Consider the following 27,318-nt stretch of genomic DNA (forward strand, 5'->3'; position numbering starts at 1 on the left):
TTTTCACCTTGTCTGTCATCAGCTACGCTTGGGCCTAGTTTGCACATAATGCTAAAACATGGTTTATTAAACCTTGGCTTAACATTATGTGTGAATCCTGCCTGGTAGCTTAACAGTGGCTTATTCACTGCCAGCAAACAATAATATAAAGTGTTGGTTTGTTGTTGGTTTACAAACCTTAGTTTGTTTTTTAACTCTGGCCTGATGTTACATGTGATCCTGGTACCCACCACCCTTCTTTAACCATGGGTTGTTTGGCCGTCCCTATCGCAGACATGCAAACTACAAAGGCATGAGTCAAGAGCACCTGGAAAAACAAAACGTTGGAGAAACAAGCCATGGTTTATCTGATCAGCTGTAGGACAACTCGTAGTTAATCTGGTTTCTTAAACAAATCATGGCCTAACATTATGTGCAAACCAAACCTTTATTTGTCTCAAGAAACATTGCTTATAACATAGTGCAGGGATGGAGGGATGGTGGTAGCCCTCCAGATATTGTTGGACTGCAACTCCAGCCAGCATATCCAATGGTCAGGGATGGTGGGAATTGGAATCTAACATCTGGTGAGGAGAGGGGCACAGGCTCTCTGTTCTTGACATAGTGGCTGCAGGCTTTATCCTACACACTCAAACCTGGAGCAATACTACTGAGACTAGATATTCTAGAAAAGCAAAATCGCCTGCCTGTGTCCAAAGACAATTGTATCATCGTACAGTAGGGCACAGGGAGCTCTAGCCGCCGCACTACAGCTGATTGCCCCGCTGGTGCCGCCGTATTAGCGGAACGCTGAAAAGCGGGACCCTACTGTATAAGCTTGCTCTACTTCCCAAACATCACTGTGTGATGGTACGTTCAGGATATGAAATGAAATAGGTTCCCCTTATCTCTGCTGTAACCTCCTAAATTAGGAAGCAAACTTTAAAAAAAGGAGGGTTCTCATATACTTCTGCAATTTTGCAAGTTAAAATTTTGTTTTGCAACAATGTAACAGAAATCATACCAAGCTGTATTTGGTGCAACTAAATAATTGTTTGCAGCCTTCACTGCTGTGCAAATTCTAAATAGCAACTGCTGAAACTGGTAAGAATTGAACAATGCTCACTCTGCTTCAGATTTTCTGTTCTGTTTTTAAGTGAAGAAAATGTATTACAATATTGGGGTCTCTTGAATATGAGAAAATAGTTGTTTTGTAATTATTGTTGGATATAATAGTTCTCAATTATGTGTACACTTCTATTAACACTCCAAATTCTACAGTGCACTGTGTTGTGAATGATACATATAGCAGACTGAAATGTAATTCACAGTGTTACAACATTGAACAAAGCTTGGTCTAGAGCTGGAACAGGGAGACCTCCTGCCCGTGGACCAATCTTGGCCTGCTAGGGAGCCCAATTTGCCCCCCAAGGCCATTTCCTCCAAATCATGCCCATCCACCCATCAGCTAATGTCACTGGTGATGTCAGCTGATGGGCGGGACCTTTTTGGAAAGCCCACCCTGTGTTGATCCTTTCAACCTTCAAAAAAGAATTCACGGGGGGGGCTTTCCAGTAAACCCGGGTCTGCTTGCTTTTGCTGCGTGTGCAGTGAAAACAAACAGACCTGTTCCCCCCCCCTTCATCTCTGCGTGACTAAGCACTCCTGGCACAAAGTTGAAGAAATAGGCACTTGTTCTGCAGTGCTCTTTGGAGGAGTCTCTCCCTCACCCCAAAGAGTGATCTTTAAAGTGATCTGGAGCAATCTTTGTAGGGAGAGAGACTGCTTCAAAGATTACTTACTTTAAGACAGTCTCTATGCTCATGCTCAGACGGGAATGGTCTTAAAGCTTTTTGCAGTACTGTTTGAAGCAGTCTTCCCCTCTTTCAATATTCCTAGAGCAATATTTGAAGTGTGTGTGGGGGGGGTAGATTGCCTTTAAGGACATTGCTGAGCTTGAATGGAGGGTTGTGGGGAGGCTTGGAAAGCCTGCCTTGCACTGATCCTTCAAAATCCAAATTGGAGATTGAAAGAATTAGTGAGGGGCAGGCTTCGCAAGTGCAAGGGATTTTGACCCATCTCTCAATCATGTGACATCATAGTAATAAGATGTGATTGACAGGTGGATTGCCCCATCCACCTGTCAAAGTTGGCCCGTGGGGTAGTCTCAGATAAAGATCTGGCTCCCAAAGCAAAAAATGTTTCCTGCCCCTGGTATACAGCCTAACAATAATTTTTATTTTATACTGCTGATCATATGACATCTCATTTTTGAAAAAAAAAAAAAGGAAAATCTTACTCTTTTCAATAGGCTGACATAGACAAATCTGATGCAGATCTGAGCCACCTGCAAACCTACGAGCCATGGCCAATACTTGGCAGAGATCTGCCATCTTCAGAATGACTTCTTTCTTAGGATGGGTTAACAATCAAGATCTCTCTTCTCCCTCCCTCCCAAATATTTAAACAGTCTCTCATCCGAGTAGATAGTGCTCAGGATCTTTACCAGTACTGGATCTGGAACGGAACTGATTCTAAGCCATGCATTATTTCCAGCTTATTTAATCATTCTTGAGGGGTAGCGAACCCACAAGCAAGTTATTACCTGCATAAATATGCTCATATGAATAGATATGGCCATCCATGTTCATAAAGGCCTACTTCAGAGTATACCAACACAGGATTGCACTGTACTCTTTAAGTTCAGTACCTCTCTTGGTAGATAATCTCTAAATGGCAGGCTGACTCCTTAGGCCTCAAAAATTACCTCATTCTTGCTGCAGTCGTCACTTTACTCTGTCATTCCCTCAACATGAGTTGAGCACTGGGCATGTTGGATTTACGTCAGTGATCTTTAATTCGTGGCCTGGGACCCCACTATTGGGTCATAGCCAGATCTAGGATGTGTCATGAGCCCTCTGGAATGTTTCTGGAGTGGTCAGGAGAAGGAAGAGATAGAATATGATCCAGGGGAGGGTCCCAGTAGCTTACAATTGAGGGATGCTGAAGCAGAAGGCTTAATAATAATAATAATAAATTTTATTTCTTAGTCGCCTATCTGTTCGACCGAATGAACACTCTAGGCGACTTACATAACATTTTAAAATGCAATATAAAACAACATATTCATCAATCAATCTAACATCATAAAACAGCAATTTATAGATACAAAAAACTACTCCACCCCAATATTCTTATAGGCCTGCCTGAATAGCCAGGTCTTTAAGGCTCGGCGAAAACTCAACAGGGAGGAGGCATGTCGAAGATCGTAGGGGAGAGAATTCCAGAGGGTGGGGGCCACCACCGAGAATGCTCTGTCTCTGGTCTGCACCAGCCTAGCTGCTTTGACTGGTGGGACCGAGAGAAAATCCTGCGTGGCTGATCTTGTAAGGCGGCCTATTTGGTGATACTGGAGGTGGTCCTTCAGATAAACTGGACCGGAACTGTATAGGGTTTTAAAGGTCAACACCTTGAATTGGGCTCGGTAGGCCACTGGTAACCAGTGTAGATCTAACAACACTGGAGTGATGTGATCCCGGCGGCGGCTACGCTTAATCAAGCGTGCCGCTGCATTCTGTACCAGTTGTAGCTTCCGGACCGTTTTCAAGGGTAACCCCACATAGAGCGCATTACAATAGTCCAAGCGAGAGGAGACCAGGGCATGTATCACTCGTGGGAGAAGATGTATAGGAAGGTAGGGCCGCAGCCGTTGTATCAGATGTAATTGATACCAAGCTGCCCGACTCACTGCCGAAACCTGAGCCTCCATGGACAGCTGGGAGTCAAGAATGACCCCTAGGCTGCGGACCTGGTCTTTTAGGGGTAATTTCACCCCATTAAGCACCACGTCGATGTCTCCCAACCTTCCCTTATCACCCACGAATAGCACCTCAGTCTTATCAGGGTTTAGCTTCAGCCTATTCTCACCCATCCATCCACTTACGGACTCCAGGCACTTGGACATGGTTTTCACAGCCAACTCTAGTGAAGATTTGAATGAGAGATAGAGCTGAGTGTCATCCGCATATTGGTGACACTGCAGCCCAAAACTCCTGATGATAGCTCCCAGCGGCTTCATATAGATGTTAAATAGCATGGGGGAGAGGATAGGAACCCTGTGGCACACCACAGTTAAGAGGCCAAGGGTCTGAAACCTCATCCCCCAATGCCACCCGTTGGTATCTACCTGAGAGATAGGAATGGAACCACCGTAAAACAGTGCCCCCTATTCCCAATCCCTTCAGGCGATTTAACAAGATACCGTGGTCAACGGTATCAAAAGCCGCTGAGAGGTCGAGGAGGACAAGGAAGGTATATTCACCCTTATCCAATGCCCTCCTCATATCATCCACCAGAGTGACCAAGGCTGTTTCAGTTCCATGTCCAGTCCTGAAGCCCGATTGGAATGGATCTAAATAATCTGCTTCATCCAAGTGTGTCTGTAATTGCTTGGCCACCACTCGCTCTATCACCTTGCCCAAGAATGGTAAATTAGAGACTGGGCGGAAGTTGTTCAACTCTTGGGGATCCAAGGAGGGTTTTTTCAGGATAGGTTTTATTACCGCCTCCTTGAGGGCTAATGGCACTGCACCCTCTTCCAAGGATGAATTGACCACTGCCTTGATCCCTTCACCCAGTCTTTCTTTACAGCTCATAATGAGCCACGAAGGGCAAGGATCCAGCAGACAGGTGGTTGGCTTCACAGTAGAGAGCACCTTGTCCACGTCCTCAGCGAGCAGAGGCTGAAACCAATCCCATTGGACCGGAATGCTACTGGCCGACTCTGGCCCACTTCTTGTATCCACGGCGTGCGGAATCATGCTCTTCAGGCGCTCGATTTTATCAGCAAAGTGTCCAGTAAATAAGTCACAGGAGGCTTTAGAATGTTCCATTGGTTCCTGAGCAACCGGACCGACCAGGCTCCGGACCACTTGGAACAGCCTCCTGGGACAGCACTCTGCCGATGCAATAGAGGCAGCGAAGGATTGTCTCTTCGCTGCCTTTGTTGCCACCTGGTAGGCTGCTATTGCTGCTCTAACCAGTGTCCGATCGTCTTCAGTGCAAGATTTCCACCACCGGCGCTCTAGTCGTCTCACCTCCTGCCTCAGACCTCGCAACCGTGGTGTGTACCATGGTGCTGTCTGAGTCCTATTCAGGGGGAGAGGACGTTTCGGAGCCACCCGGTCTACCGCCCTAGTGATTTCCCTATTCCACTCCCCCACCAGGGATTCGACTGGGTGCCCTTCAGCAAGCTCCAAATCCCCCAGTGCAGTCAGGAATCCTTTAGATTCCATCAGGCGTCTGGGGCGGACCATCCTAATGGGTCCTTGACCCCTGCGGTGGGTGTGTGGCATTGAGAGGTCCATATTCACCAGGTGGTGATCTGACCATGACATGGGGTTAGAATGAATAGCCCCCATTTCCAGAGCACTTACCTCCCCGCCCGAGACAAACACAAGGTCAATGGCATGACCGGCTACATGGGTGGGCCCGGTATTACTAAGGTGCAGTTCCCAAGAAGCCATGGTTTCAATGAAATCCCGAGGTGCCCCCATGAGAGCGGCATCAGCATGTACGTTAAAGTCCCCCAGAACCAACAGGTTAGGGGAGAGCAATCGCACAGCCGAGACCATCTCGAGCACCTCGGCCAGGGAGTCCACTGTGCAGCGGGGTGGGCAGTACACTAGTAGAATCCCTAAAAGTGCTTAGCAATTTTGACAGTGACAGCTCCACACCCTTAGCTCCAATTATAACAGAATAAATGCTGTCTGACCATGAGCCAGCCCCTTTACCTCCCCTACAGCCTTCCTCTTCACATGAGCCATTGCATGTGCCTCCTTTAGAGGAGGAGGAATCAGAGGCTCAACCCAAGTTGGTGTCCGAGGTGGTTCTTGATGAAGTGCCATTGTCGTCACCCAGAATATGCAGACAGATGCAGAAGCATGCACAGATAGCCCCAGCTTTTCAACTTGGGAGTGCTCGTTGGCTCACACAGTCCCATTCAATGAAAATGTCTCCATACAAGTAGAAAGAGCCTGCCCCAAACCTACTTAAAGGATCTCAAGGGCTGTGTGTAATTGCTGCAACAACATCTTAGCTTTGAATAGTCATGCCTAGTTACGCTGTCTAGAGATGCAGAATCCTCTGTAGTCTTTCAATTCATCTGTGAAATGTTCTAAGCTGAAATTCTACATTAAACATAACGGAGAAAACCATAACAGAGAAAACACACCAGTGAGCCTGACTCTGAATCCAGTGGAGTTGGCCAGGATAAAGATGGGTTGCAACAGGAGCACTACCACTATATATGGTTAAAAAAAAGAAAGCAAAAGAAATCCCCCAAATTTCCCCAAATACGTGTTTGGGTTAAAGGGGGGATTCCATGTCTGAAAACACTCAAAACTAAGAACATAAGAAAAGCATGCTGGATCAGGCCAGTGACTAATCTAGTCCAGCATCCTGTTCTCACAGTGGCCAACCAGATGCCAACTGGAAGCCCACAAGCAGGATCTGAACACAGTTTCTAACAACCTGTATTCAGAAGCATACTGCCTCTGACTATGGAGGCAGAGCATAGCCATCATGGCTAGTAGCCACTGATAGCCTTATCCTCCATGAATCTGTCTAATCCTCGTTTAAAGCCATCTAAGTTGATGGCCATCACTGCCTCTTGGGGAGCAAATTCCATAGTTTAACTATGCGCTGTGTGAAAAAGTACATCCTTTTGTCTGTCCTGAATCTTTCAGCATTCAGCATTATCTCCATGCCATGTGTAAGTTTATACATTTCTATCATGCCACCATTATGATATTGGCAGTTTTATTTTCAATACCTTTCCTAATGATCCCTAGCACGGATTTTGTTTTTTCACAGCTGCCACACACAGGGTCAGCATCTTCATCAAGCTATCTGCTATAGCCACAAGGTCTCATTCCTGGTCCTAGTCCGGCACCCCCAGTTCAGACCCCCTGAGCATATATGTGAAATTAAGATATTTTTTGCTCTGGTATGCATAACTTTATACTTGTTTACATTGAATTACATTTGTCATTTTACTGCCCATTCCCTTAGTTTGAAGAGGTCTTTTTGGGGCTCTTTGCGATCCCTTTTTGTCTTAACCACTCTGAACAATTTAGTATCATCAGCACATTTGGCCATCTCACTGCTTACCCCTTAACTCTACATCATTTATGAACAAGTTGAAAAGCATGGGTCCCAATACTCATTATTTGGGGATTCCACTTTCTACATCCCTCCACTGGGAGAACTGTTCATTGATTCCTACTCTCTGCATTCTGTTTCTTCGCCAGTTCTTGATCCATAAGAGGACTTCTCCTCTTACTCCACTGTACTGATTTATATGGTAAGCAGATCCTGTTGATTTGAAGGGACTGAGCTACTTTACAACTAATTTAAAAATAACTGAGCTAATCCCAATTAAATTTAGGTTGCTTTCTGGCTATTCATAAAAAACATTTCAAGCTCTCTAACTTCTTTCTTCTAATCCCTAGGCCATGGCAGAAACCATCCTTTTTGGGCCAATGGACACATCTGGAAATCATAGACAACACAAAATGGCTGTTGTGATTGGGCCTGTCCAGTCCCCCCCAGATCTCCTTCAGTCAGTTCTTGTTTGTTTTACCCTTAATCCACTCTTTCCCTCTCTGCCAGCCAATTCATACACAGCCCACAAAAATTAACACACATATACCTCACACCCAATATAATACACCTCACACCCAGGGTAATCAGGTATACAACATGCACACCCTTTTTCTCCCGGGACCCTTTCTGTCTCTGAGGCAGTGACTGTGGCAATGTATTCCTGCAAACCACATGCCATATCTAGTCTGATAGTCAAACAATGGCATTACACTACCTCTACATCACATCAGATAGGAAAAACTGTGGTGTTACAGTGCAAAGTTGGCAGGCAGTATGGTCTGCTGGTTTGACTGTTGGCATGTGGTTCACAGCAATACATTGCCACAGTCGCTACAGTCTCTCCACATGACCTACCTCACCAGGTTGCTGTGAGATGTCCTCATAAAGGATATTGTAGCATTGGAAAAGCTTCAGAAAAGGGCAATCAAGATGATCAAGGGGATGAAGCAACTCCCCTGTGAGGAAAGGTTGCAGCATTTGAGGCTTTTTAGTTTAAAGAAAAAACTAGTAAGAGGTGACATGATTGAAGTTTTAAAAACTGTGCGTGGCATGGAAAGAGAGGACAGAGAGAAGTTTTTCTTCCTCATAACACTAAAACTTGTGGTCATACAGTAAAGCTGAATGCTGGAAGATTCAGGACAGATAAACAAAAGTACTTCTTCACAGAGTGCATAGTTAAGCTAATACTATGGAACTTATTACCACAGGAGACAATGATGTCCACCAACTTGGATGGCTTTAAAAAAGGATGAGAGAAATTCATGGAGGATAAGGATATCAATGGCTACGCTCTGCCTCCACAGTTGGAGGCAGTTTGCTTCTGAATACCAGTTGCTGGAAACTGCAGGAGGAGGAGAGTCCTGTTGCGCTCAGGTCCTGCTTGTGGGTCTCCCAAAGGCCAGTGGTTGACTGCTGTGAGAACAGGATGCTGGATTAGATGGGCCATTGGCCTTATCTAGCAGGTGGTTCTTACGTTCTTATGAGATCAAATGCTGGAACAGAACCACCACTATCCTACTGAGCCTTGGGGAGTGGAGGGATTCAGTGTGGGGAGGATTTCAGGATGAGATGTGTGTGTTTCAGTCGGAGGTGATGTGTTTGTGAGAGGGTTAATAAGGGGCAAAGTATGGCTGGAAGTTTTAGTTGGGTGTGGGACCAAGGGAAGTATCCAACAAAGTAGTTCCATTAGTGCAAGGACTTCTGGCAGTGCAACACAACTCCCCTTCCCCACTTGCCCCCCTAAATCTGTTTTGCAGGTTCCCTCAACCTTCTGGAGCAGATTTGGAGGGACACAGGGCAGACAGGGGACGTTCAATTGCACCAATAGAAATCTTTGCAGTAATGGAACTAGTTTGTTGGATACTGTCAATGGTATTTAGGTGTGAAACAGGGTGTATAGGGTTTTGGGGGTGGAGATTTCAGTGTGGGTGTGTCTGGGGTGTCAATGTAGTGATTTAGTGTACTGTGTGTGGGGTCAGTATTTGGGGGCAGGTTATTTGGGACATTGTAATGTTGTGTATGGGTTTTCATTGCAAGTTGCATGTGTGGTTGTGGCATTTGGTCCCCTTTAGTAGTTTGACTGGTTAAATACATGACATACATTCCACAGGGGTACATTGCCACAGTCTCAATCTCTCCATGTGGCCTACCTCACTGGATTGTGAGATTAATTATTGGAAGAGAATCACCACTGTCTTCCTGGAAAGCCTCGGGGGTCATTGTGGGATAGGGTGTTTCTGGAGGATTCATTGTAGAGTCTTTGGTGTGCATTGTGTGGAAGGCTGTATTTGTAATTGCAGTGTGAGGTGGGTTGTAGTGGGATGGGTAAATGCATGGTTTCAGACCCAAAATTGTTGGTGACCCCTCATCTAACTACTGCAGAACAATATCATATTGGGTGTTCTTTAAGTTTTCAAATGTGTCCATGGCTTATGAGCTGTCATCCAACCACTGGACTACACTGTGATATTTTATAACGAAAGGCATAGCCATTGCACATTCTATCCATTAGGCCACTCCCTCTTCAAACATTGCAGTTCTGGCAAAATTTTGTCTTACTTTTGCTTTCAGTCATGCATGACACTATCTGTTTTCCATAGACTTTAATGGGGTAGTAAAACCTTAATAACTTTTGAACCACTCATCAAACCTTCACCAAATCAATGAAAGTGTGGGGTCCTCAAGTACATTATTGGACTCCTGAATAAAGTACATGATTGACTTGCACCAAAACTGGATAGAAATATATGAGATGCTTCTTTTAAAAGAGGGGTGGGCGAAAGAGAAGCAGTCAAAGTGTAAATGTCCAGTATTTTTTAATTTGCTGTATCTGTGGCAGTTCTTATTATATTGGTTTGAAAGCTGGCACTTTCATGGACCTCATCAAGTAGATATTGGATGACAAGTATCAAGTTACGTAGCCCAACAGATGTCATTTTTATAAGCTATGGAATTTTGAGGCTTATATGACAGAAGCTTGTTTTTGGTACTCCTGTGATAAAGATGCTTGAATACTTGGATGCTATTGAGCACAAATGCTTGAGTGTTTCTTCCCTGAAATTTCATACACTCCCTTCTTAGTGTTCTATTTCTAAACCAAACACATTTAAAGAAGTCATAAAGTAGTGATAATGCAAAAAAAAAGTGATAATGTTTAGTGGGATATTTCCTGGATAATTCCTTGAGTCATAGAATGGCAGCATCTCTCTGGGTGGAGCAGACTGCTGCCTATGCGAGTGTCCCTGTCTAGACTACAGACACGTATTCATGCAGTTAGGGAAGTGAGTTGTGGAGAGTGCAAATATGGATCATGTGGCAGGAGAGAACTGCAGCACAGAAGATGCATCAACGATTACTCATGCACACTGACTCTTCAATGTCTGTTTTTTCATAATTTCCTCATGTACTGCAGTCCATTTGAGTCCTGGGTCCAGAGATGGTCAGCCATGTGCTTTCTATTTGCAAGAAGGTTATTTCTTTTACTACAGATTATGCACTTTATAGGATAAAGATTGAATATAATAATTGTTTCTGTGTGGCATTTCATGCTTGCGTGAGCACTTGCACACACAACTTCCCTGCACAATACAATAAATATAGGTTCCAGTAATAAGTGGATTCTTCTAAACACGCACAGTTTTTTATGATTACTATTTTTCCCTTCCTCTATTATGTTTTAAAATGTCATATGTCAGCTTTCCCATATTTTTGTACTTTTGTAGTCGGTCATGAATCTTTCACATTGGCAAATGTTGTCTTTTAAGTTGCTGCTACCAGTGTTTGCAATATGATAACTGTTTGCAATATGTACAGATTGAAAGTAAGTATAAGTATCTCCTTAAAATTCCACACACCCCTTCCCAAGTTTTATTTTTGTTCATTTTTCTCTTCTTTCCTTGCTTTCCATCATGCTTATTTCTTAATGGGAAAGGATACCGGAACAGCAATAGGGGAAAGCTTTTCTGAAAAGGTGGGTTATACGTTTTGTTCAAAAAGCCGGCTTATTTCTGTCTTTTCTCTGTGTTTGTGTTACCCAGTTTTATTTCTCTTTCCTTAGTTTGCTACTTTATTCCTGTCACTCCAGAAAATAAGATCTTAGTTGTTGACAGAAAAGTAATTTGTGAAATCACAGATCCTGTCCATAAGCATTTTGTAGACTTTCAAAAGTTTTTTGAACTGGGGAGGACAATGACTCCAATACAAGGACAAATCTTTAACCCTTCTTATTTTCTCAGGATGGTTTCTTTTGAACAGAGCTTGTCGGCTTTTTATCTGTACTGTTTTCTCCCTGTATGTTGCTGACTTCTCAGTGACTACGAACTCTTAAATCAGATTCTGGAACCATTTTCCACAGTGAAGGATTTGAATACACATAAATGAAGGCTTGACTACGTCCTCTTAATTTTAAAATTTGGCTCTCCTCATGCTTTCTGTCCTGTATCCTGCCCTGTTCCATGTTTTGGCTGTGAGCTCTGCAGATATTTTGATGTTTATGGCAGGAAAACCAGATAATACCCCCGATCTTGCTGCTCATTAATAGTACCCCAAAGTCTGTTGCCTAAGAAAGAAACCCTGAGCTGCCTCACCAGGAGCACAACCGTGTCTTCATGGAGTGGTGCAGCTAGAATTTACTTCTCTGCTAGCTTTAGATCCATTAGCATCTCCATTTGGCACTGAAAGAAAGAAAGCTCAACACTGAGTTACAGCCCCTGAATTATTATGTAATACATTTTTTCACTTCTTCTTGAGGCCCTCCCACTGCTTTTATTAGTAATTAAAAATAAACCAAAGCCCTGCAACTGATGGAGGGTAAGTTGGTTGGATAACAGCCCATCAGGTTAGAAGTGATGGATGAATGATGTTGCAAGGATCTCGGTGACAAAAGATGGGGCAGATAAGGTGGCATTTGAATAAGGATCGTGAAGTACATGGTCATGGTTGGAAAATACAGGGGGAAAATTGAAAGGATCAGGAATATGAAAAATGGTTAAAGGATAAAACAAGGGAACTAGAAAATGTGGTATCCCAAATGTTTTCTAAAGGGAAGCAAATCTTCCGTGGTATTCTTTCATCTCATTTGTGTGCTAGCATATGGTGTTTTTCCATAGAGCCTATCACCTTGTGGCATTCTCAAGCACAGTATGAAAGAACAAATTATGTAAAAAAAATCTCAAAGCAACATAAAGGGAAAAGATTATGAACAGCTTATTCATGGCCTGTTGTGTGTGTGTGTACACAGCTAAACTGTTAATTTTGGTTATTTAAAGTGTTGTAAAAGGATTATTTTGTCTTCAAGAGGAATGCTGTCATATTTGTACAATAGATTTGATGTGTTAAATTCCTCTAATCTTGGCTGCAGTTGTTTTAAAGATCTCACTGCTTTGTTTTGCCAGTTGATAGTCTTTGGGGTGTTTTTGGCAAGGTGCCACAACTGCTAAATTTAATATAGAATACTGTTAATGAGATGCTTTATAATATAATAGAAACTGGAAGTGCATCAGATTTGGACAAATCCCAAATCAAGAACTGAAACAGGCCACTTCAGACCAGAGATGTCCTGTCCCAGAAAGAAACTGGAAAAATTGGGGAGGGGGGAACGATATTTTCTCAAAGCCTTTCCCCCCCAAAAAAATACGGAAAAAAGGGAAAATATTTTTTTCCTGCATTTTTCTGCTTTCCCCCCGGGCCTTCACAACTCTACTTCAGACAGATTTGGGGCTTATCTGAGCTTTCTAAAACATCCTGAATGAAAACAGGGATCTCTTAAGTAATTTGGGACAATTCAGACATTTGGATGTTTTTAAAAAAGGCACACACAGAATATCTACAAATTTGGAAACATTTCTCCCCAAACTTGCTCTGTAAGGAAAATGCCAGGTTGGGAGAGCTGGGGAGGGAGGAGAGCGCTTCTGTGACTGACAAGTATAATTACAGGGAATGGATTGTATCCAATGAAGTTGTCCTGTTACCGAAGGACTTCTGCTTGGGCAGCGGAACTTCCCTTCCCTCTCTTCTCCCTGTGTGCCCTATGCCCCCAGTCTGCCTCAGAGATTAAAGGGAGCCCCAGAGTAGATTTGGGGGACTGTGGGAGGAGGAGAGGGAGCAGAAGTTACATTGTGCAAGTCGAAGTCTTAGTGCAAACGAAACAGCTTTGTTGGATATAATCCAATGATTTTACCAGGGCTGTTCAATCACAGTGCTTTAGTGAAATAATGTATCACTTTGTACTTTTCTGTTCTGTGCTCTTTGCTGGTTCTGCTAGTGGTGCTTGCTTGGAAAATGCTGGACATTCAAGTCTTTCTTCCTCTTAGCCACATGTCCATACATTTGTGCAGTTTCTGTGGTGCCATTTGAGCAGAAGATAAACCTGAAGCTGTTTCTTTCCTTTTTTTTATTCACCACAAACAATAGGAGAAATTAAGTGTATCCTTTTTTTAACCGCCCCGAAATCATAAAGGCCACTGTGGCTATCGTTCTGAAATTTGATAGGATTAATCCCCCCCAGAAGGAGCCTGCAAATTTCATCCAATTGTTTTAAAAATAACAAACCTATGTATGATTCCTTTTTAAAATACTACTATTTCTAAAGATGTCCAGCGTGCATGCGTGCACACACACAGACCTATTTGCAGTTTGACAGTTTATCCACTCAGAAGGGGCCGTTATGCCTGCAAATTTCATCTTGTTCTGTCAAAAGGGGGTAATTGAAGCCATTTTTGATTTCCCAATCATAGTGAATGGGGGGAGTCACAAAGCTTTGTCTTTCAGAAATTGGGTTCAGACCTGAACTGACAGGCTCTAAAGTGTTTTGCACTGATTTGGGCTGTATTCCAAAGTGCCAGATTGGGGTACAAACCAAATTTTATTTATTTATTATTTGATTTATATCCTGCCCTTCCTCCCAACAGCAGCCCAAATCTTCTGGTCGGAGCACATCCTTAGCAGGAAGTGCTCTAAAAGCCTTGGGCTTCCAGTGGTAGAGAAGGAATTTGGGTGCATGTTAGTAAAGTAACATTATCACAACTTGATTATTTTCTCTAGGTACTTGGACCAGAAAGTCTTCTCAATGGCCCAGTTGCTTTTCTGGTTGTTCTCTCGTTCTCCCTCCCTCCCTCCGTCTCTGTCTCCAGACCAAACACAGGCACAAAATATAATGGCAACAATGACATTACCTGAATTTGTCTAAAACGGATGTCTGCAGTTCATCATGTCTTTGACTTGTCTTGCAGTTACAGTGTTAGAAAATTGTAGGAAACTCTTGTTTATACCCTAATCAATGTTTCTGTAAATATTAATTGCACAACATTAAGTAACATTTTAAGGAAGTTTAGAAAAGAGGCTTTGTTAGGAACATGGGAAATGTGTTATACTTTATACCACCTAGTTCAGTTTTGTCTTCACCAGGTATAGCCAACACATTGGTGCCTGGTTGGGCTCCCAACTCCCAGTCAGTGTAGCTAATGGTCAGGGGTGATGCATGTTATAGTCCAACAACATCTGGAGGACGCCATGTTGCCTTTCCCGGTTTTCACTGACTAGCAGTGGCTGTCCAGCATGTCGGTCAGGTATTGCCCAGCCCTATCTGGAGATACCAGGAGTAGTATTCAACTAAATAATTGCACAAGCACAAGGATTTCTGCTCCCCCTGCGCCATCTCCAAATCTGCTGTAGAGGGTTAGGGGAACTCCCAGAACAGATTTAGTGGGGTGCAGGGGGAAGAAAGGGAAGAATGTTTCATTGTGCAAGGAGAAATTCTTGCACTGATGGAACATTTGCCTTAGCATTACATATACCGCAACCCCAGGAAATGAACACAGGACTTTCTGCCTGCAAGGCATATGCTCTACCACTGAATTATGACCCCCTCCCAGAACTACAGCCCTTCTTGAAAGAGGAACATTGATTCACTTCCATTTTGTTACTTTATACAGCTTCATCAGTGTGCACTGTGTTTTATGAGAAAGAAAGAAGGAAAGCAGGTCCCTGCCACCTACATTTTAAGAGAATGATAGTGAGAAGCCAGAATAGCATATCAAACAGAAACAGGAAAAATGGAGAGCCAGGGGAAATGGAGCAAATATGAGCAAATGGATTTAGACATACTATAGAATTCTTTTATTTGGGGAATATATGGACCAAAACAAAGCCTAACACAATTCTATAAACATCTACTCAGAAATCAGTTCCACTGAGTTCAGTGGGGCTTACTCCTAGGTAACTGGGTATATGATTACAGCCTATGTGGCTGCATCTGCCCTCATTTGTTTTGTGTTACCCTCAACTTTCCTGTTTCGTTCCTCCTTTGACATACAGTACTTGCCAAATCCTGAAATGCACTGACCAAAAGATGCAGCTAGTAATCAGCTCATTGGAAGCTCCTTGGAAGCTCTTATAGTTGGATAATATTGAGGAATTGTTGCAGTGTGGTGTCGGTACACTTGGATACATGAGGTTGTATTCAGCTGAATCCTACATGGAATAGATCCATTGAAATTGCTGAACTGAAGTTAGTCATGTCTATCAACTTCAATGGGTCTACTCTGAGTAGGACTAGCATTGAACACCACCCTTATGTTTGAATCGCTGATTGAAAACATTCAATAGCAATGCTCGTCCACTAAGACTTTTCAGCACTTTTTAATCTTCAACAAGAGACCTGATGGGTCAAACCTAGGATACCTTTCACCCAGCATCCTGTTTCCAATAGTGGCTTTTAAATGCTTTTGGGAAGCCCACAAGCAGGTTAATAAGGCTCTCCTGTTTACCTTCCCAGCAATACTTACCAGCAACTGTTGTTCAGAGGTGTGCTGTCTCTGAATTTGGATATTTCATTTAGTTACACTGGCTCATATCCCTCCATGAATGTGTTTAATCCCCTTTTAGGATAACAAAAGTCATGTTGATTATGCATTGTGTGAAATAGTACTTTCTTTTGTCTGTTGTAATTTACTGCCCCATCAATTTAATTGTGGCTCCAAATTCTTGTTTGTAATGCCCTCTTTGACTTGGAACAAAGTCCATTTTGTCTTAAATATGTGTATTTCTTTGTTACAGCACACTTCTCATGGCGAAGGACGACAGGAAGTTCCCCCTCGAACTAGTCGCTCTGGGGCCCGCTGTAGGAATTCTATAGCTTCCTGTGCAGATGAGCAACCCCATATTGGGAATTACCGGCTTCTTAAAACGATTGGAAAGGGGAATTTTGCAAAAGTCAAACTGGCCAGACACATTCTTACTGGCAGAGAGGTAACGTGTTGTTCAAGTATTGGAAATATAAAGCTATTTTAAATATCTTCTAAGCAAAGAAGAGCAAGATGAACCTCAGATTTCTAGCGGGTGAAATAATATGATAAACTTAGCTGAATGCTTTATCTTTATAATGGATGCAAAAAACCAAAAGATTTAATCTGAAGAAGGAACTTCCAGATTACAATACATGTAAACAAAATACAGTAAATAGCACTTACTGCAAAATAAATAAATAGGAGCGCATCCAATTTTTTCCCCTTCTGACTCAATGATTTTCTGAGCTCACAGGTATTTCTGGCAATATTTAGTCTGTACCTCCCATCAAAGATACTCTCTTTGTATCTCTTTTTGGTACTTGTCATTAGAAATAGATTTGGACTATCAGTTTCCTCATCAGTGTCACCTGGGAAGACCAGTTAGCTTACTCTAGTAGTGATTGGTTACTTTTAAATCACTCTGCTATTTTTTTTCCCTCCGTGGTAGCACAATAGGCTGGAATCAGTAGTTGTAGTTTTCTAGATATATTATGCTTTTTTAAAAAAGCCTTGAATATACCTAGGATCAACCATAAGCTTAATTTTCAGTTTTAATAATTAACCCAAAATTGGGGTTACCTTCTTTTTTGTTAACTTGAATCTGCAGGGCCTGATTAGGTTTGTGTGATGCAGTTTTGTTTAAGATGAAAGAATGTATCACTTTACCTTTTGTATAAGGGATGGTATTCAACTAACTTTCTGTGCTAGTGCAAAGATTAGTGCTAGTGTGATGGGCTTCCCCTCTCCTTCCCCTATGTGCACCTTGCACCATCCCCAAATCTGCTCTGGATGGTTGAGGGAACCCCCAGAAAAATTTTTGGGTGGGTGGGTGGGTGGGGGGCAGAGAGGTGTTGGGGAGGAGAGGAGTTCATTCCATCATGCAAGGAGAAATCCTTTGCACTGACAGAAACTTAGCTTCAGGTGCTATGTTGAATAAAACACAAACTCGTTCATATTCTGGTTTTTGCTTATGCATTATTTTAATGTCTAACTGTAATCCTATTTGGGAGTAAGTCCAGTGAGACTTGTTTCCGAATGTGTGTAGGATCAGGCTCCAAGAATAAGGAGTTTCAGGCATGTATGGAACATAGCCTTATTTTTGAACTGAGGCATGAGACAGACCTTAAAAAGGGGGAGCACGGAAACTGTCAAAAACTAACATACAATCAGGAGAAATGAGAGGCGTTTTTCCCTTGCAATTGCACAATGCTGTTATCGTTCACCAGAGAGTCAGTGTGGTATAATGTCCACTGATGTATGAGATGTAGGAGGGGGGACAGCAGGCTTAGCAAGAAATTTAAACTCAGGTGGTCCCTTCGTGCCAGTCACTAGCCCTCTGGTAATTTATTGCAGTGGTTTATGAGAGTAATATTGTGTCTAATCCCTGAATTTGTACTTGATTAAATGATACGGATTGTTTAAAAGATACTGTTTATACATCTCTTGCATTTGCAAATCTGGTCGGTTTGATGGTTCACTTTTTGATAATTTTGATAATTTTGGGAGTTCTTGCTTCTTGTGATTCTGTCATTTCCTCGGCGTTGTGTTTATGTACTGAATAAAATACTAATTCGTAATAGAGAAAAATAAATACACTCAAATTTGTGGCATTGGGCCATCCCCTTTATTCAGCTGTGTCTTACAATTTTATGTTCTCCACATAAACTTAAAAGTGAATATACTACTAGGTCATGTATTTGCTTTCATATTCATGCAAAGATCATGCTTTAGTCTTCAGAGCCTTTGTTCAGAAAGTTACTTCAGAAGCAGAAGGTTGACTTAATCTCCCGATAAGTTCAGAGAAGTCATATATCAAATCCAGGAAAATATATTGTTTTCATCCAAGAAAAGTTAAGAGTGGGCAATAGGCATTGCTTACTGTTGCTGCTAGACTGCTGGGCCAAGGAAGTGATTAATGCCTCTTTACGAGAGGGAGTGGTCCCTGGCTGTCTGAAAGAGGCGGCAGTGAGACCACTCCTGAAAAAACCTTCCTTGGACCCAGAGGATTTCAGCAGCTACAGACCAGTAGCCAATGTTCCGTTCCTGGGCAAGATCCTGGAACGTGTGGTTGCTGACCAGCTCCAGGCGCTATTGGATGAAACCGATTATCTAGATCCATTTCAGTCGGGGTTCAGGCCTGCTTTTGGCACTAAGACTGCCTTGGTCGCCCTGTTTGATGACCTATGTCGGGAGAGAGACAGAGGGAGTGTAACTCTCTTGATTCTCCTTGACCTCTCAGCGGCTTTTGATACCATCGACCATGGTATCCTTCTGGAGAGGCTTGCGGAGTTGGGAGTTGGAGGCACTGCTTGGCAGTGGTTCCGCTCCTACTTAGCGGGTCGCCTCCAGAAGATAGTGCTTGGGGAACATTGCTCGACACCGTGGGTTCTCCAATGTGGGGTCCCGCAGGGTTCGGTTCTGTCTCCCATGCTTTTTAACATTTATATGAAGCCGCTGGGGGCGGTCATCAGGAGTTTTGGAGTGCGTTGTCATCAGTATGCTGATGACACGCAGCTCTACTTCTCCTTTACATCTTCTTCAGGTGAGGCAGTTGACGTGCTGAACCGTCGTTGCCTGGCTGCGACAATGGACTGGATGAGAACTAACAAACTGAGACTCAATCCTGACAAGACTGAGATGCTGTTGGTGGATGGTTTCTCTGATCGGATGGTGGATATATACCCTGTCCTGGATGGGGTTACACTCCCCCTAAAGGAACAGGTGCGTAGTCTGGGAGTCATCTTAGACTCTTCCCTCACACCTGAGGCTCATGTAGCCTCGGTGGCCCGGAATGCGTTCTACCAACTTTGGTTGGTAGCCCAGCTACGTCCCTATCTGAGTAAGGAGGACCTCACATCAGTGGTACATGCTATGGTAACCTCTCGTCTGGACTACTGCAATGCGCTTTACGTAGGGCTACCTTTGAAGACGATTCGGAAGCTACAGCTAGTGCAAAATGCGGCGGCCAGACTGCTAACAAGAACTAAGCGGTCTGAGCATATAACACCTGTGCTAGCCCGTTTGCACTGGCTTCCAATATGCTTCCGGGCCAGATTCAGAGTGTTGGTACTTACCTATAAAGCCTTATACGGCGCGGGACCACGATATCTGTCGGAACGCCTCTCTTCTGATATGAACTGGCCTGTACACTACGGTCTACTACGAAGGCCCTCCTCCGGGTTCTGACTCATAGAGAAGCCCGGAGAGTGGTGACAAGATCTAGGGCCTTCTCAGTGGTGGCCCCCGAACTATGGAATGGTCTCCCCGAGGAGGTGTGCCTGGCGCCGACACTATCATCTTTTCGGCGCCAGGTTAAAACCTTTCTCTTCTCTGAGGCATTTTAATTCCTGTTAATTGTAAATTATTATATTTTGATTTTAGACTGTACAGTTTTTTGTACAGTTTTGTATTGTGATATACTGTGTTGTGTTATTTTTATTGTATTTTTAATGTTCACCGCCCAGAGAGCTGTTGCTAGTCGGGCGGTATATAAGCTTAATAAAATAAATAAATAAATAAATAAATTTTGAGCATTCCTAGCATTTAAAAAGTTACTTTTTGAAATGAGCACCTAGAAACATCATGGAATTCAATGCAGGTCACAGGCAGGCATGATAGCAGGCAATCATGCTAGTTAGGAAAGGAAATCTGCAAACAGGCAGCTGTCTTTTATACCAGCTGATGTTTGTGAGTAGCTTTGTACCATCCCCTAAGTGTACAGTGTTACAGTTTATCTGGTCTGGAGATGATAAAGCTATGGATCAGTGTGCATCTGCTGAACAACAGATGAGCAACAGAAGGGTTGCAACCAGTAGCATTGTGTTGTCTTTATGAGGATTGGCTGGCACTGCTGTGTGTAGAGATGATCTGTGTTGAACACATTGTAGAAGGTTGAATCGAGGGGAAGAGGCTTACAGCTCAAGTGTGGGATGGGGTGTGCCTAATTTTAAGTTGACTGCTTGAGACAAAACTAAAAAAAGAAAAAAAAAGAAATTTCATCATAATCTGCAGATAGAAAGTCCCAGTGTACTCTGTGAAAAGTTCTTAAATCTTCCTTGACCTGTTTGAACCTCCATATTTGGTGTATGCCAATGGATTTAACAACTGGGGAGTGCATGATAGAAATTTATAAAGGTTCTTGGAGATTTTTTCAAGCTGAAGAGCAGTATAAAAATGCTTTAAACAAATGAAATATAAATTACATTCTTTAAATAAATGAGGTGTGGATAAAGAGACTTTTTCTTCCTCTCGTCATATGAGGTACTCCTGGATCCAACATTTTCACCAGAGGCTCCAGTAGCCTCAGTGTCTAGGAGTGCCTGTTTTCAGTTCTGGCTGGTTCTCCAGTTACAGCCCTTTTGGACAAACATGGTGTGGCCACTGTACTTCATGATCTGGTAACTTCCATGTTGGGCTGTTGGAACTGCTCTTGAAGAATACTCAGAAAGTTCAGCTGTTCCAAAATGTAGCAGCCAGATTACTGCCTGGGGTTCCATTTAGAGCTTGCATTACCCGTGTTCAAAAACTGCACTGATTGCCAGTTCATTCCCAGGCCCAATTCTAGGTCCTCACATAAGTATTCGAAGCCCTAAACGACTTGGCCCCAAGTATCTGAAAGACTGCCTCCTTCCCTATAGACCATCTTGGGTATTAAGATCAGTAGAGGGTCCTTTTGGTAGTTCCGTTACCCTCAGAAGTGTAGGGTGGTGTCCCCTAAGCTGTGGAATCCCCACCCCCAAGAGGTTTCTTGCACCTTCATTGTATAGTTTTCATTAAATGCTGAGGATGCACCCCTTTTCCCTGGATTCTGACACTTGAAATATGCTTTTAGGATCTACCTTATTATTCTGATGTATTTTTTTACACTGAATTTAATATTATATTTTTATATTGTTGTAACCCACCCTGGGACCTTATGGTGAAGGGTGTGTAAGAAATCCTATCAATGAATAGATATCAGAACTCTGGATCATCCAGTTATTGAAAAAGAGGAGTAGTGGTGGTCAATAATCAAAATGAAAAAGAAAAAGGGGGGTTCAAAACCCAAATTGACCAAATGGTATAAAATAATTTATTTTATCTTCTTAAAAATGCCCAACGTGTTTCGGCTTTATTGCATATCAGCCTTCGTCAGGGGACTTTTCTTTCTAGTTGCTTACAGCGCTTTCTTTACCTTCCTTTCTTGTTTTTCCTTTCTTTTGTGTTTTTTATTTGGAAGTTTGACAACTTATTTGACAACTTCCAAATAAAAAACACAAAAGAAAGGAAAAACAAGAAAGGAAGGTAAAGAAAGCACTGTAAGCAACTAGAAAGAAAAGTCCCCTGACGAAGGCTGATATGCAATAAAGCCGAAACACGTTGGGCATTTTTAAGAAGATAAAATAAATTATTTTATACCATTTGGTCAATTTGGGTTTTGAACCCCCCTTTTTCTTTTTCATCCAGTTATTGGCAAAAGTATCAGGACAGACAAAAGGACTAATTTATGAATTTGTTGCCACGTGATGTGGTGATGGCAACTAGCTTAGATGGCTTTAAAAGGGAATTGGATAAATTAATGAAGGAAAAGTCCATTAGTGGCTTCTAGTTACAATGGTATGTGGAATGTGTGGAATCAGAAACAGTATGCCTCTCAGTGCCAGTCAATGATGAGAGACAGCTAATATGCTCCTGTTCTGTTTGTGGGCTTCCCAGAGGCATCTGGTTGGTCACTGTAGGAAAGTGAATGCCAGTCTGATCCATAGGACTCTTCTTATGTACTGTATAGTAGTCTGAGTTTCTATCTACTGGGGTTTGTTACTCTTCTTGCTGTTTGAGAATTACACCTGCTATTGCCACTAGTATATGGAATAGCTTTGTGATTTGTCATTTTCCTAGTTGCCACCGCTATATCCACTGTTCTTTTCCTTTTGCTGCCACTGAGGCTGTTCCTAGCTAGTGTTCCTACACTGACTACGTGCACTCTTTTCTCCTCTTGCTCCCCCCTTTCTAAGGCCTTTAAAAGTGTGGAGTGGGAGTGTACAATCCCTCTTCTACTGCACTTCTCTGCTAGAAGTTCTGGCATCAGCATCTGCACAGTTATCCCATATTTTTTCTCTTAGGTGGCCAACTGGTTAAAGGACTTCGTGTTGGGTTTTTAATGTGGAAAAATTCCTGATCTTAGCAAGCTAATAGTTTTGGGAAGGAAAAGCGGTTGTCATAATATTATTGGCATTTCTTCTGTTAACCTGCAGAGATGAGAGCAAACACATGGAAAGATACACTTTATATGTTCACATGCATCTGTACAAATTGCTCTCCCATGCTGTGTATTCAAGACATTCTATTTAACATCTTGATACTCGCATTCCTGCTAAAGGATTTAAAATTACGGGCTAGTCACATTAAGGCAAACAAATATATTTTCATCTTCTAATTTTCTCACTGTCTTTAGACTTTATAGAGAGATTTGTGCAGCTTCTTTTGCTTTAAAGGCCAAGAAATGTTTTTTATATATTGAAAAATATAAGAGGAGAATTTTGAATAGTTCTTTTGACAGAATTTCTAAAAGGGTTGTAAACTGCCTCCCAGTAATTGAGTTCAACTCAAACCATCTTTTTTTACATGAATTAATCTACTGAAAATTTGTGAGTATATGTTTTTAGATCTCATATTAGTTTTGCAAACATGGCTTTTCTAGTATGCCCCTCTTCACTTAATGTAACTCAGCGTAAGTGTGTGTAACAATTGCATCTGTTTGGATCCAGTGTTCCCATCAGCAGAGCTCCATTCATGGGTCATTCCTGTTGGAAGTCGGAGCAAAGACAGCAGTTTTTGCCAATTCCTCCTTCCCCTATGCCTGCTCCCCGAAAAATTGCTTTGAGAACTCTCTGGAACAGCACTGAGGGCTCCAAAGGGAAGTGGGAATTTGTGAAAATCACCCATTTCCCTTCTCCCACAGTAGGCTCCTCCACTGGATCTCAGTCCCTTCTGTGAACAAAAGGAGAACTCTTAATCCAACCCTTTCTGTTTACCTGCTTCCATTTTTCTCCCCTCCCCTTGTTTTATTCCTTGTGTCTTTTTCTAGGTTGTAAGTCCTTTGCAGACAGGAACATAATCACCATATACATCAGGTGTGTGAAACTTTTGGACGTCCAGATGTTGCTGAACTACAACTCTCATGGCCAATGGCCAAGGTTGTTGGGAGTTGTAGTTCAGCGACATCTGCAGGACCAGAGGTTCCCCATACCTTATATACATAGATAGCACTGTATCATCATGATGTTGAAGTGTAAGTGCCATTGCTTATGTAGTCAAAATGGGATCATGCACCCACAAGGATGAGCAGGCTTAGGGAAACCCCAGTTTTGCAAAAGTACAAGCAATATTTAGGGCTCTTCTCAAAAAGAATCCATTGAGGATTGAACATGCTCTGACCTCAGAATGCTAGCTGACTGTTAAAGAGGGATGGAATAGAAAGCCGGTGGGAGGGGAGAGAATTGAGTATCATAAGGGATTATGACTGACTGGAACAGGAGCATTCCACTGCAATCTTTTTTTGTACATAAGATTTGGAACCTCTTTCAGATCTCGTTAATGAGGAACTAACATGACTCTTGAATTATTTTGCTATCAATTTTTTTGTGTTTTGTTTTGGTGGCCAATTTACATGTTTGCGTGTTGAACACTAACTCTAATTTATATGGTGCTGATAACCGCATCTAGGTTAGGTTCTCATAGTTTCAGCTGCCAAATATTACACATAGCTGAATATAATTTGTGACTTATTTTGGACAGATTTTGTGGTGATCGGTTACTCAACAGTCTTGATCCACAGGTTTTAAATGTATGCTAGGTGTACTTGTTCTTATGCATTTTAATTCTAAAGCTTTTGTCTTCTAATTTAATTTTGTTTTGCGCAATGCCTGCTCAGTGGGTGCTGCACTGTTAACATCATCAATACCTCTGAATTGTAATGTGGCCAAACCTTATTTGAAAACAAATATTAATGGAAAATGTGTTTTTCTTTAGGTTGCAATAAAAATAATTGACAAAACTCAGTTGAATCCGACTAGTCTACAGAAGGTAGGTTCACTTAGGTGTTTAACCATTCTGGTATGCTAGTTCATTTCCTTTTATAGTCGTCTTTGCTGTTAGTTTTGGCTAATTTAATTTTAAACCTTGCATGTGCATCGATCAGTGAAGTGCACATTTAGTGGTGGTTTTATTTTAATTCTGACTTTTTCTCCAGTGGACATATGTGTGTGTGTGAATTCTGCAGTCTCATCAGATGAATCCCATTTGAATGAGAAATTTACAAAGGAAAAAAAGACTTAACATCTGTCGTATTATTTCCTTATTCTACTACCCCAAACTGTTGCATAAACTCAACAGGAGCCCTGTGTCTTCTGTTGTTTGTCTTGTGGGCAGAATCTATAAAAAATAACATCTGAGAGCCACTTTCTTAGTACTAGAACCACACATTTATTTATATTATTAAATTTCTTCACCAGAAGGTCCCAGGCCAGGCTTCAACAATAAAATAAACAATTATAAAGCAAATAAACATTTACAACCATAAAACAAGTATAAAAACATTTAAAACCAAACATAAAAAAAGTTAAAAATAGTTCCAGTACAGATGCAAAGTAAGTGACAAATTGAAGTCTGGGAACTGAGGTTACTGTGGAACAACTAAAAAACAGGATGGTGGGGGGGCTTAATCCATCCCCTGCCTGGTATGCCCCCTCCATGCAACCCTCTTCCAACCAATTGCTTTTATCCTGAAATGCAGCAAAAACAAGTCAGGAATCCTAGCTGGGAAAAGCAGCTTTGGGGTGAATTTCAGGGAGAAAGCAGGGGAGGGATTTAGCACTCTATCCTGCCTGCTGCTTCTCTGTTGGAGATGATCCACTGGATTTGTTGCTGAATTTAGTCTTCCAGGCTGCAAATTTATTCTGCTTTTCAGTAGTGAATTTTATAGTTTTATTTATTATTTATTTATTATTTGACTTATATCCTGCCCTTCCTCCCAGCAGGAGCCCAGGGTGGCAAACAAAAGCACTAAAAACACTTTTAAACATCATACAAACAAACTTTAAAATATATTAAAACAAAACATCTTTAAAAACATTTTTTTAAAAAGCTCTGATGACGTCTTTAAAAAGAAAAAAAAGGTTAAAAACACTGTTTTTTAAAAAAGTTTAAAAAACATATCAAAAAGCAATTCCAACACAGATGCTGACTGGGATGAGCTCTCAACTTAAAAGGCTTGTTGAAAGAGGAAGGTTTTCAATAGGTACAGAAGAAATAACAGAGATGGCGCCTGTCTAATATTTAAGGGGAGGGAATTCCACAGGGTAGGTGCTGCAACACTAAAGGTCTGTTTCCTATGTGGTGTGGAATAGACCTCGTGATAAGATGGTATCTGCAGGAGGCCCTCACCTGCAGAGCATAGTAATTGACTGGCTATATAAGGGATAAGATGGTATTTCAGGTATCCTGGTCCCAAGCTGTGTAGGGCTTTGTACAGCAAAACTAGAATCTTGAACTTAGCCCGGTAGCAAATGGGCAGCCAGTACAATTCTTTCAGCAGCGGGGTGACATGTTGGTGATACCCTGCCCCAGTGAGCAGTCTTGCTGGTGCATTTTGCACCAGCTGCAGCTTCTGGACCAACCTCAAGGGCAGCCCACATAGAGCGCATTACAGTAATCCAGCCTGGAGGTTACCAGTGCGTGGACAACAGTCAGGCTATCTTGGTCCAAAAATGGCCGCAGCTGTCTTACCAGCTGAAGCTGGTAAAAGGCACTTCTAGCCACTGAGGTCACCTGGGCCTCTAGTGACAAAGATGGACCCAGGAGCATCCCCAGACTATGGACCTGCTCTTTCAGAGGGAGTATGACCACATCCAAAGCAGGCAACTGACCAATAATCTGAACTCGGGAACCACCAACCCACAGGGGCCTCCGTCTTGCTAGGATTCAGACTTGGTTCATTGGCCCTCATCCAGCCCACCACCGAGTCCAGGCAGCGGTCCAGGGCTTGCACGGCCTCTCCTGATTCAGATGTTACGGAGAAATAGAGCTGGTATTGTCAGCGTACTGCTGACACTTTGCCCGAAATCTCCTGATGACTTTACCCAAGGGCTTCATATAGATGTTAAACAGCATGGGGGACAAGATGGTACCCTGCAGCACCCCACAGCACAAATGCCACAGGACCGAAAGATAATCATCCAATGCTATTCTCTGAAAATGACCTTGGAGATAGGATCGGAACCACAGTGCTTCTGATAACCATCTCACCAAGTTGGCCCAGAAGGATACCATGGTCAATGGTATCAAAAGCCGCCGAGAGATCAAGTAAGAGTAACAGGGTTGCACTCTGCCTGTTCTTCTCCTGATAAAGGTCATCCATCAGGGCGACCAAGACCAATTCAGTCCCATAACCAGGCCTGAACCCAGGCTGGAATGAGTCAAGATAATCTGTTTCATCCAAGAGTACTTGCAATTGCTGTGCCACAACCCTCTCAATCACCTTCCCTTAGAAGGGGGTATTTGCAACTGGTCAGTTTGTCGCAGACCAATGGGTCCAGGGTGGGCTTTTTCAGGAGTGGTTGGATCACCACCTCTTTCAGGGTGGTTTTGGATACTGACTTCTTATATTTCTCTACTGAAATCAGTATGCATTTAACCTAGAACAAAATAACTTAGCAATATAGTATAGTAGTCTTTTACAGAAAAAAATGAAAAGCCATCCACCAGTCTTTGTTTGATCATGTACCTTGTCACTTTATATCAGAAAATAACTCAGCAGGACTATTTTAAAACTGACTCAGGTATGAATGGCAAATGCAGGTTTTTTCACAACTACTAATATATATTCCTTATTTAAATCTTTATGTAGGAATTG

General features: G+C 42.4%; 1 protein-coding gene across 5 annotated transcripts in view; it reads left to right on the top strand.

Moving 5' to 3' along the window:
* MARK3 (microtubule affinity regulating kinase 3) overlaps positions 1 to 27,318 on the top strand; it is an 89,490-nt gene that overhangs the window by 16,604 nt on the left and 45,568 nt on the right. For 4 of the 5 annotated variants that reach the window (XM_061612239.1, XM_061612243.1, XM_061612241.1 and 1 more), the window contains exons 2-4: positions 11,075 to 11,113; positions 16,198 to 16,389; positions 24,438 to 24,491. In XM_061612239.1, coding sequence (XP_061468223.1) covers positions 11,075 to 11,113; positions 16,198 to 16,389; positions 24,438 to 24,491 — 285 coding nt within the window. The remainder of the gene's footprint in view (positions 1 to 11,074; positions 11,114 to 16,197; positions 16,390 to 24,437; positions 24,492 to 27,318) is intronic. The other variant, XM_061612242.1, reaches the window with a different exon arrangement.

This window comes from Rhineura floridana, chromosome 2 (assembly GCF_030035675.1).
Source record: "Rhineura floridana isolate rRhiFlo1 chromosome 2, rRhiFlo1.hap2, whole genome shotgun sequence".
Taxonomy (NCBI): domain Eukaryota; kingdom Metazoa; phylum Chordata; class Lepidosauria; order Squamata; family Rhineuridae; genus Rhineura; species Rhineura floridana.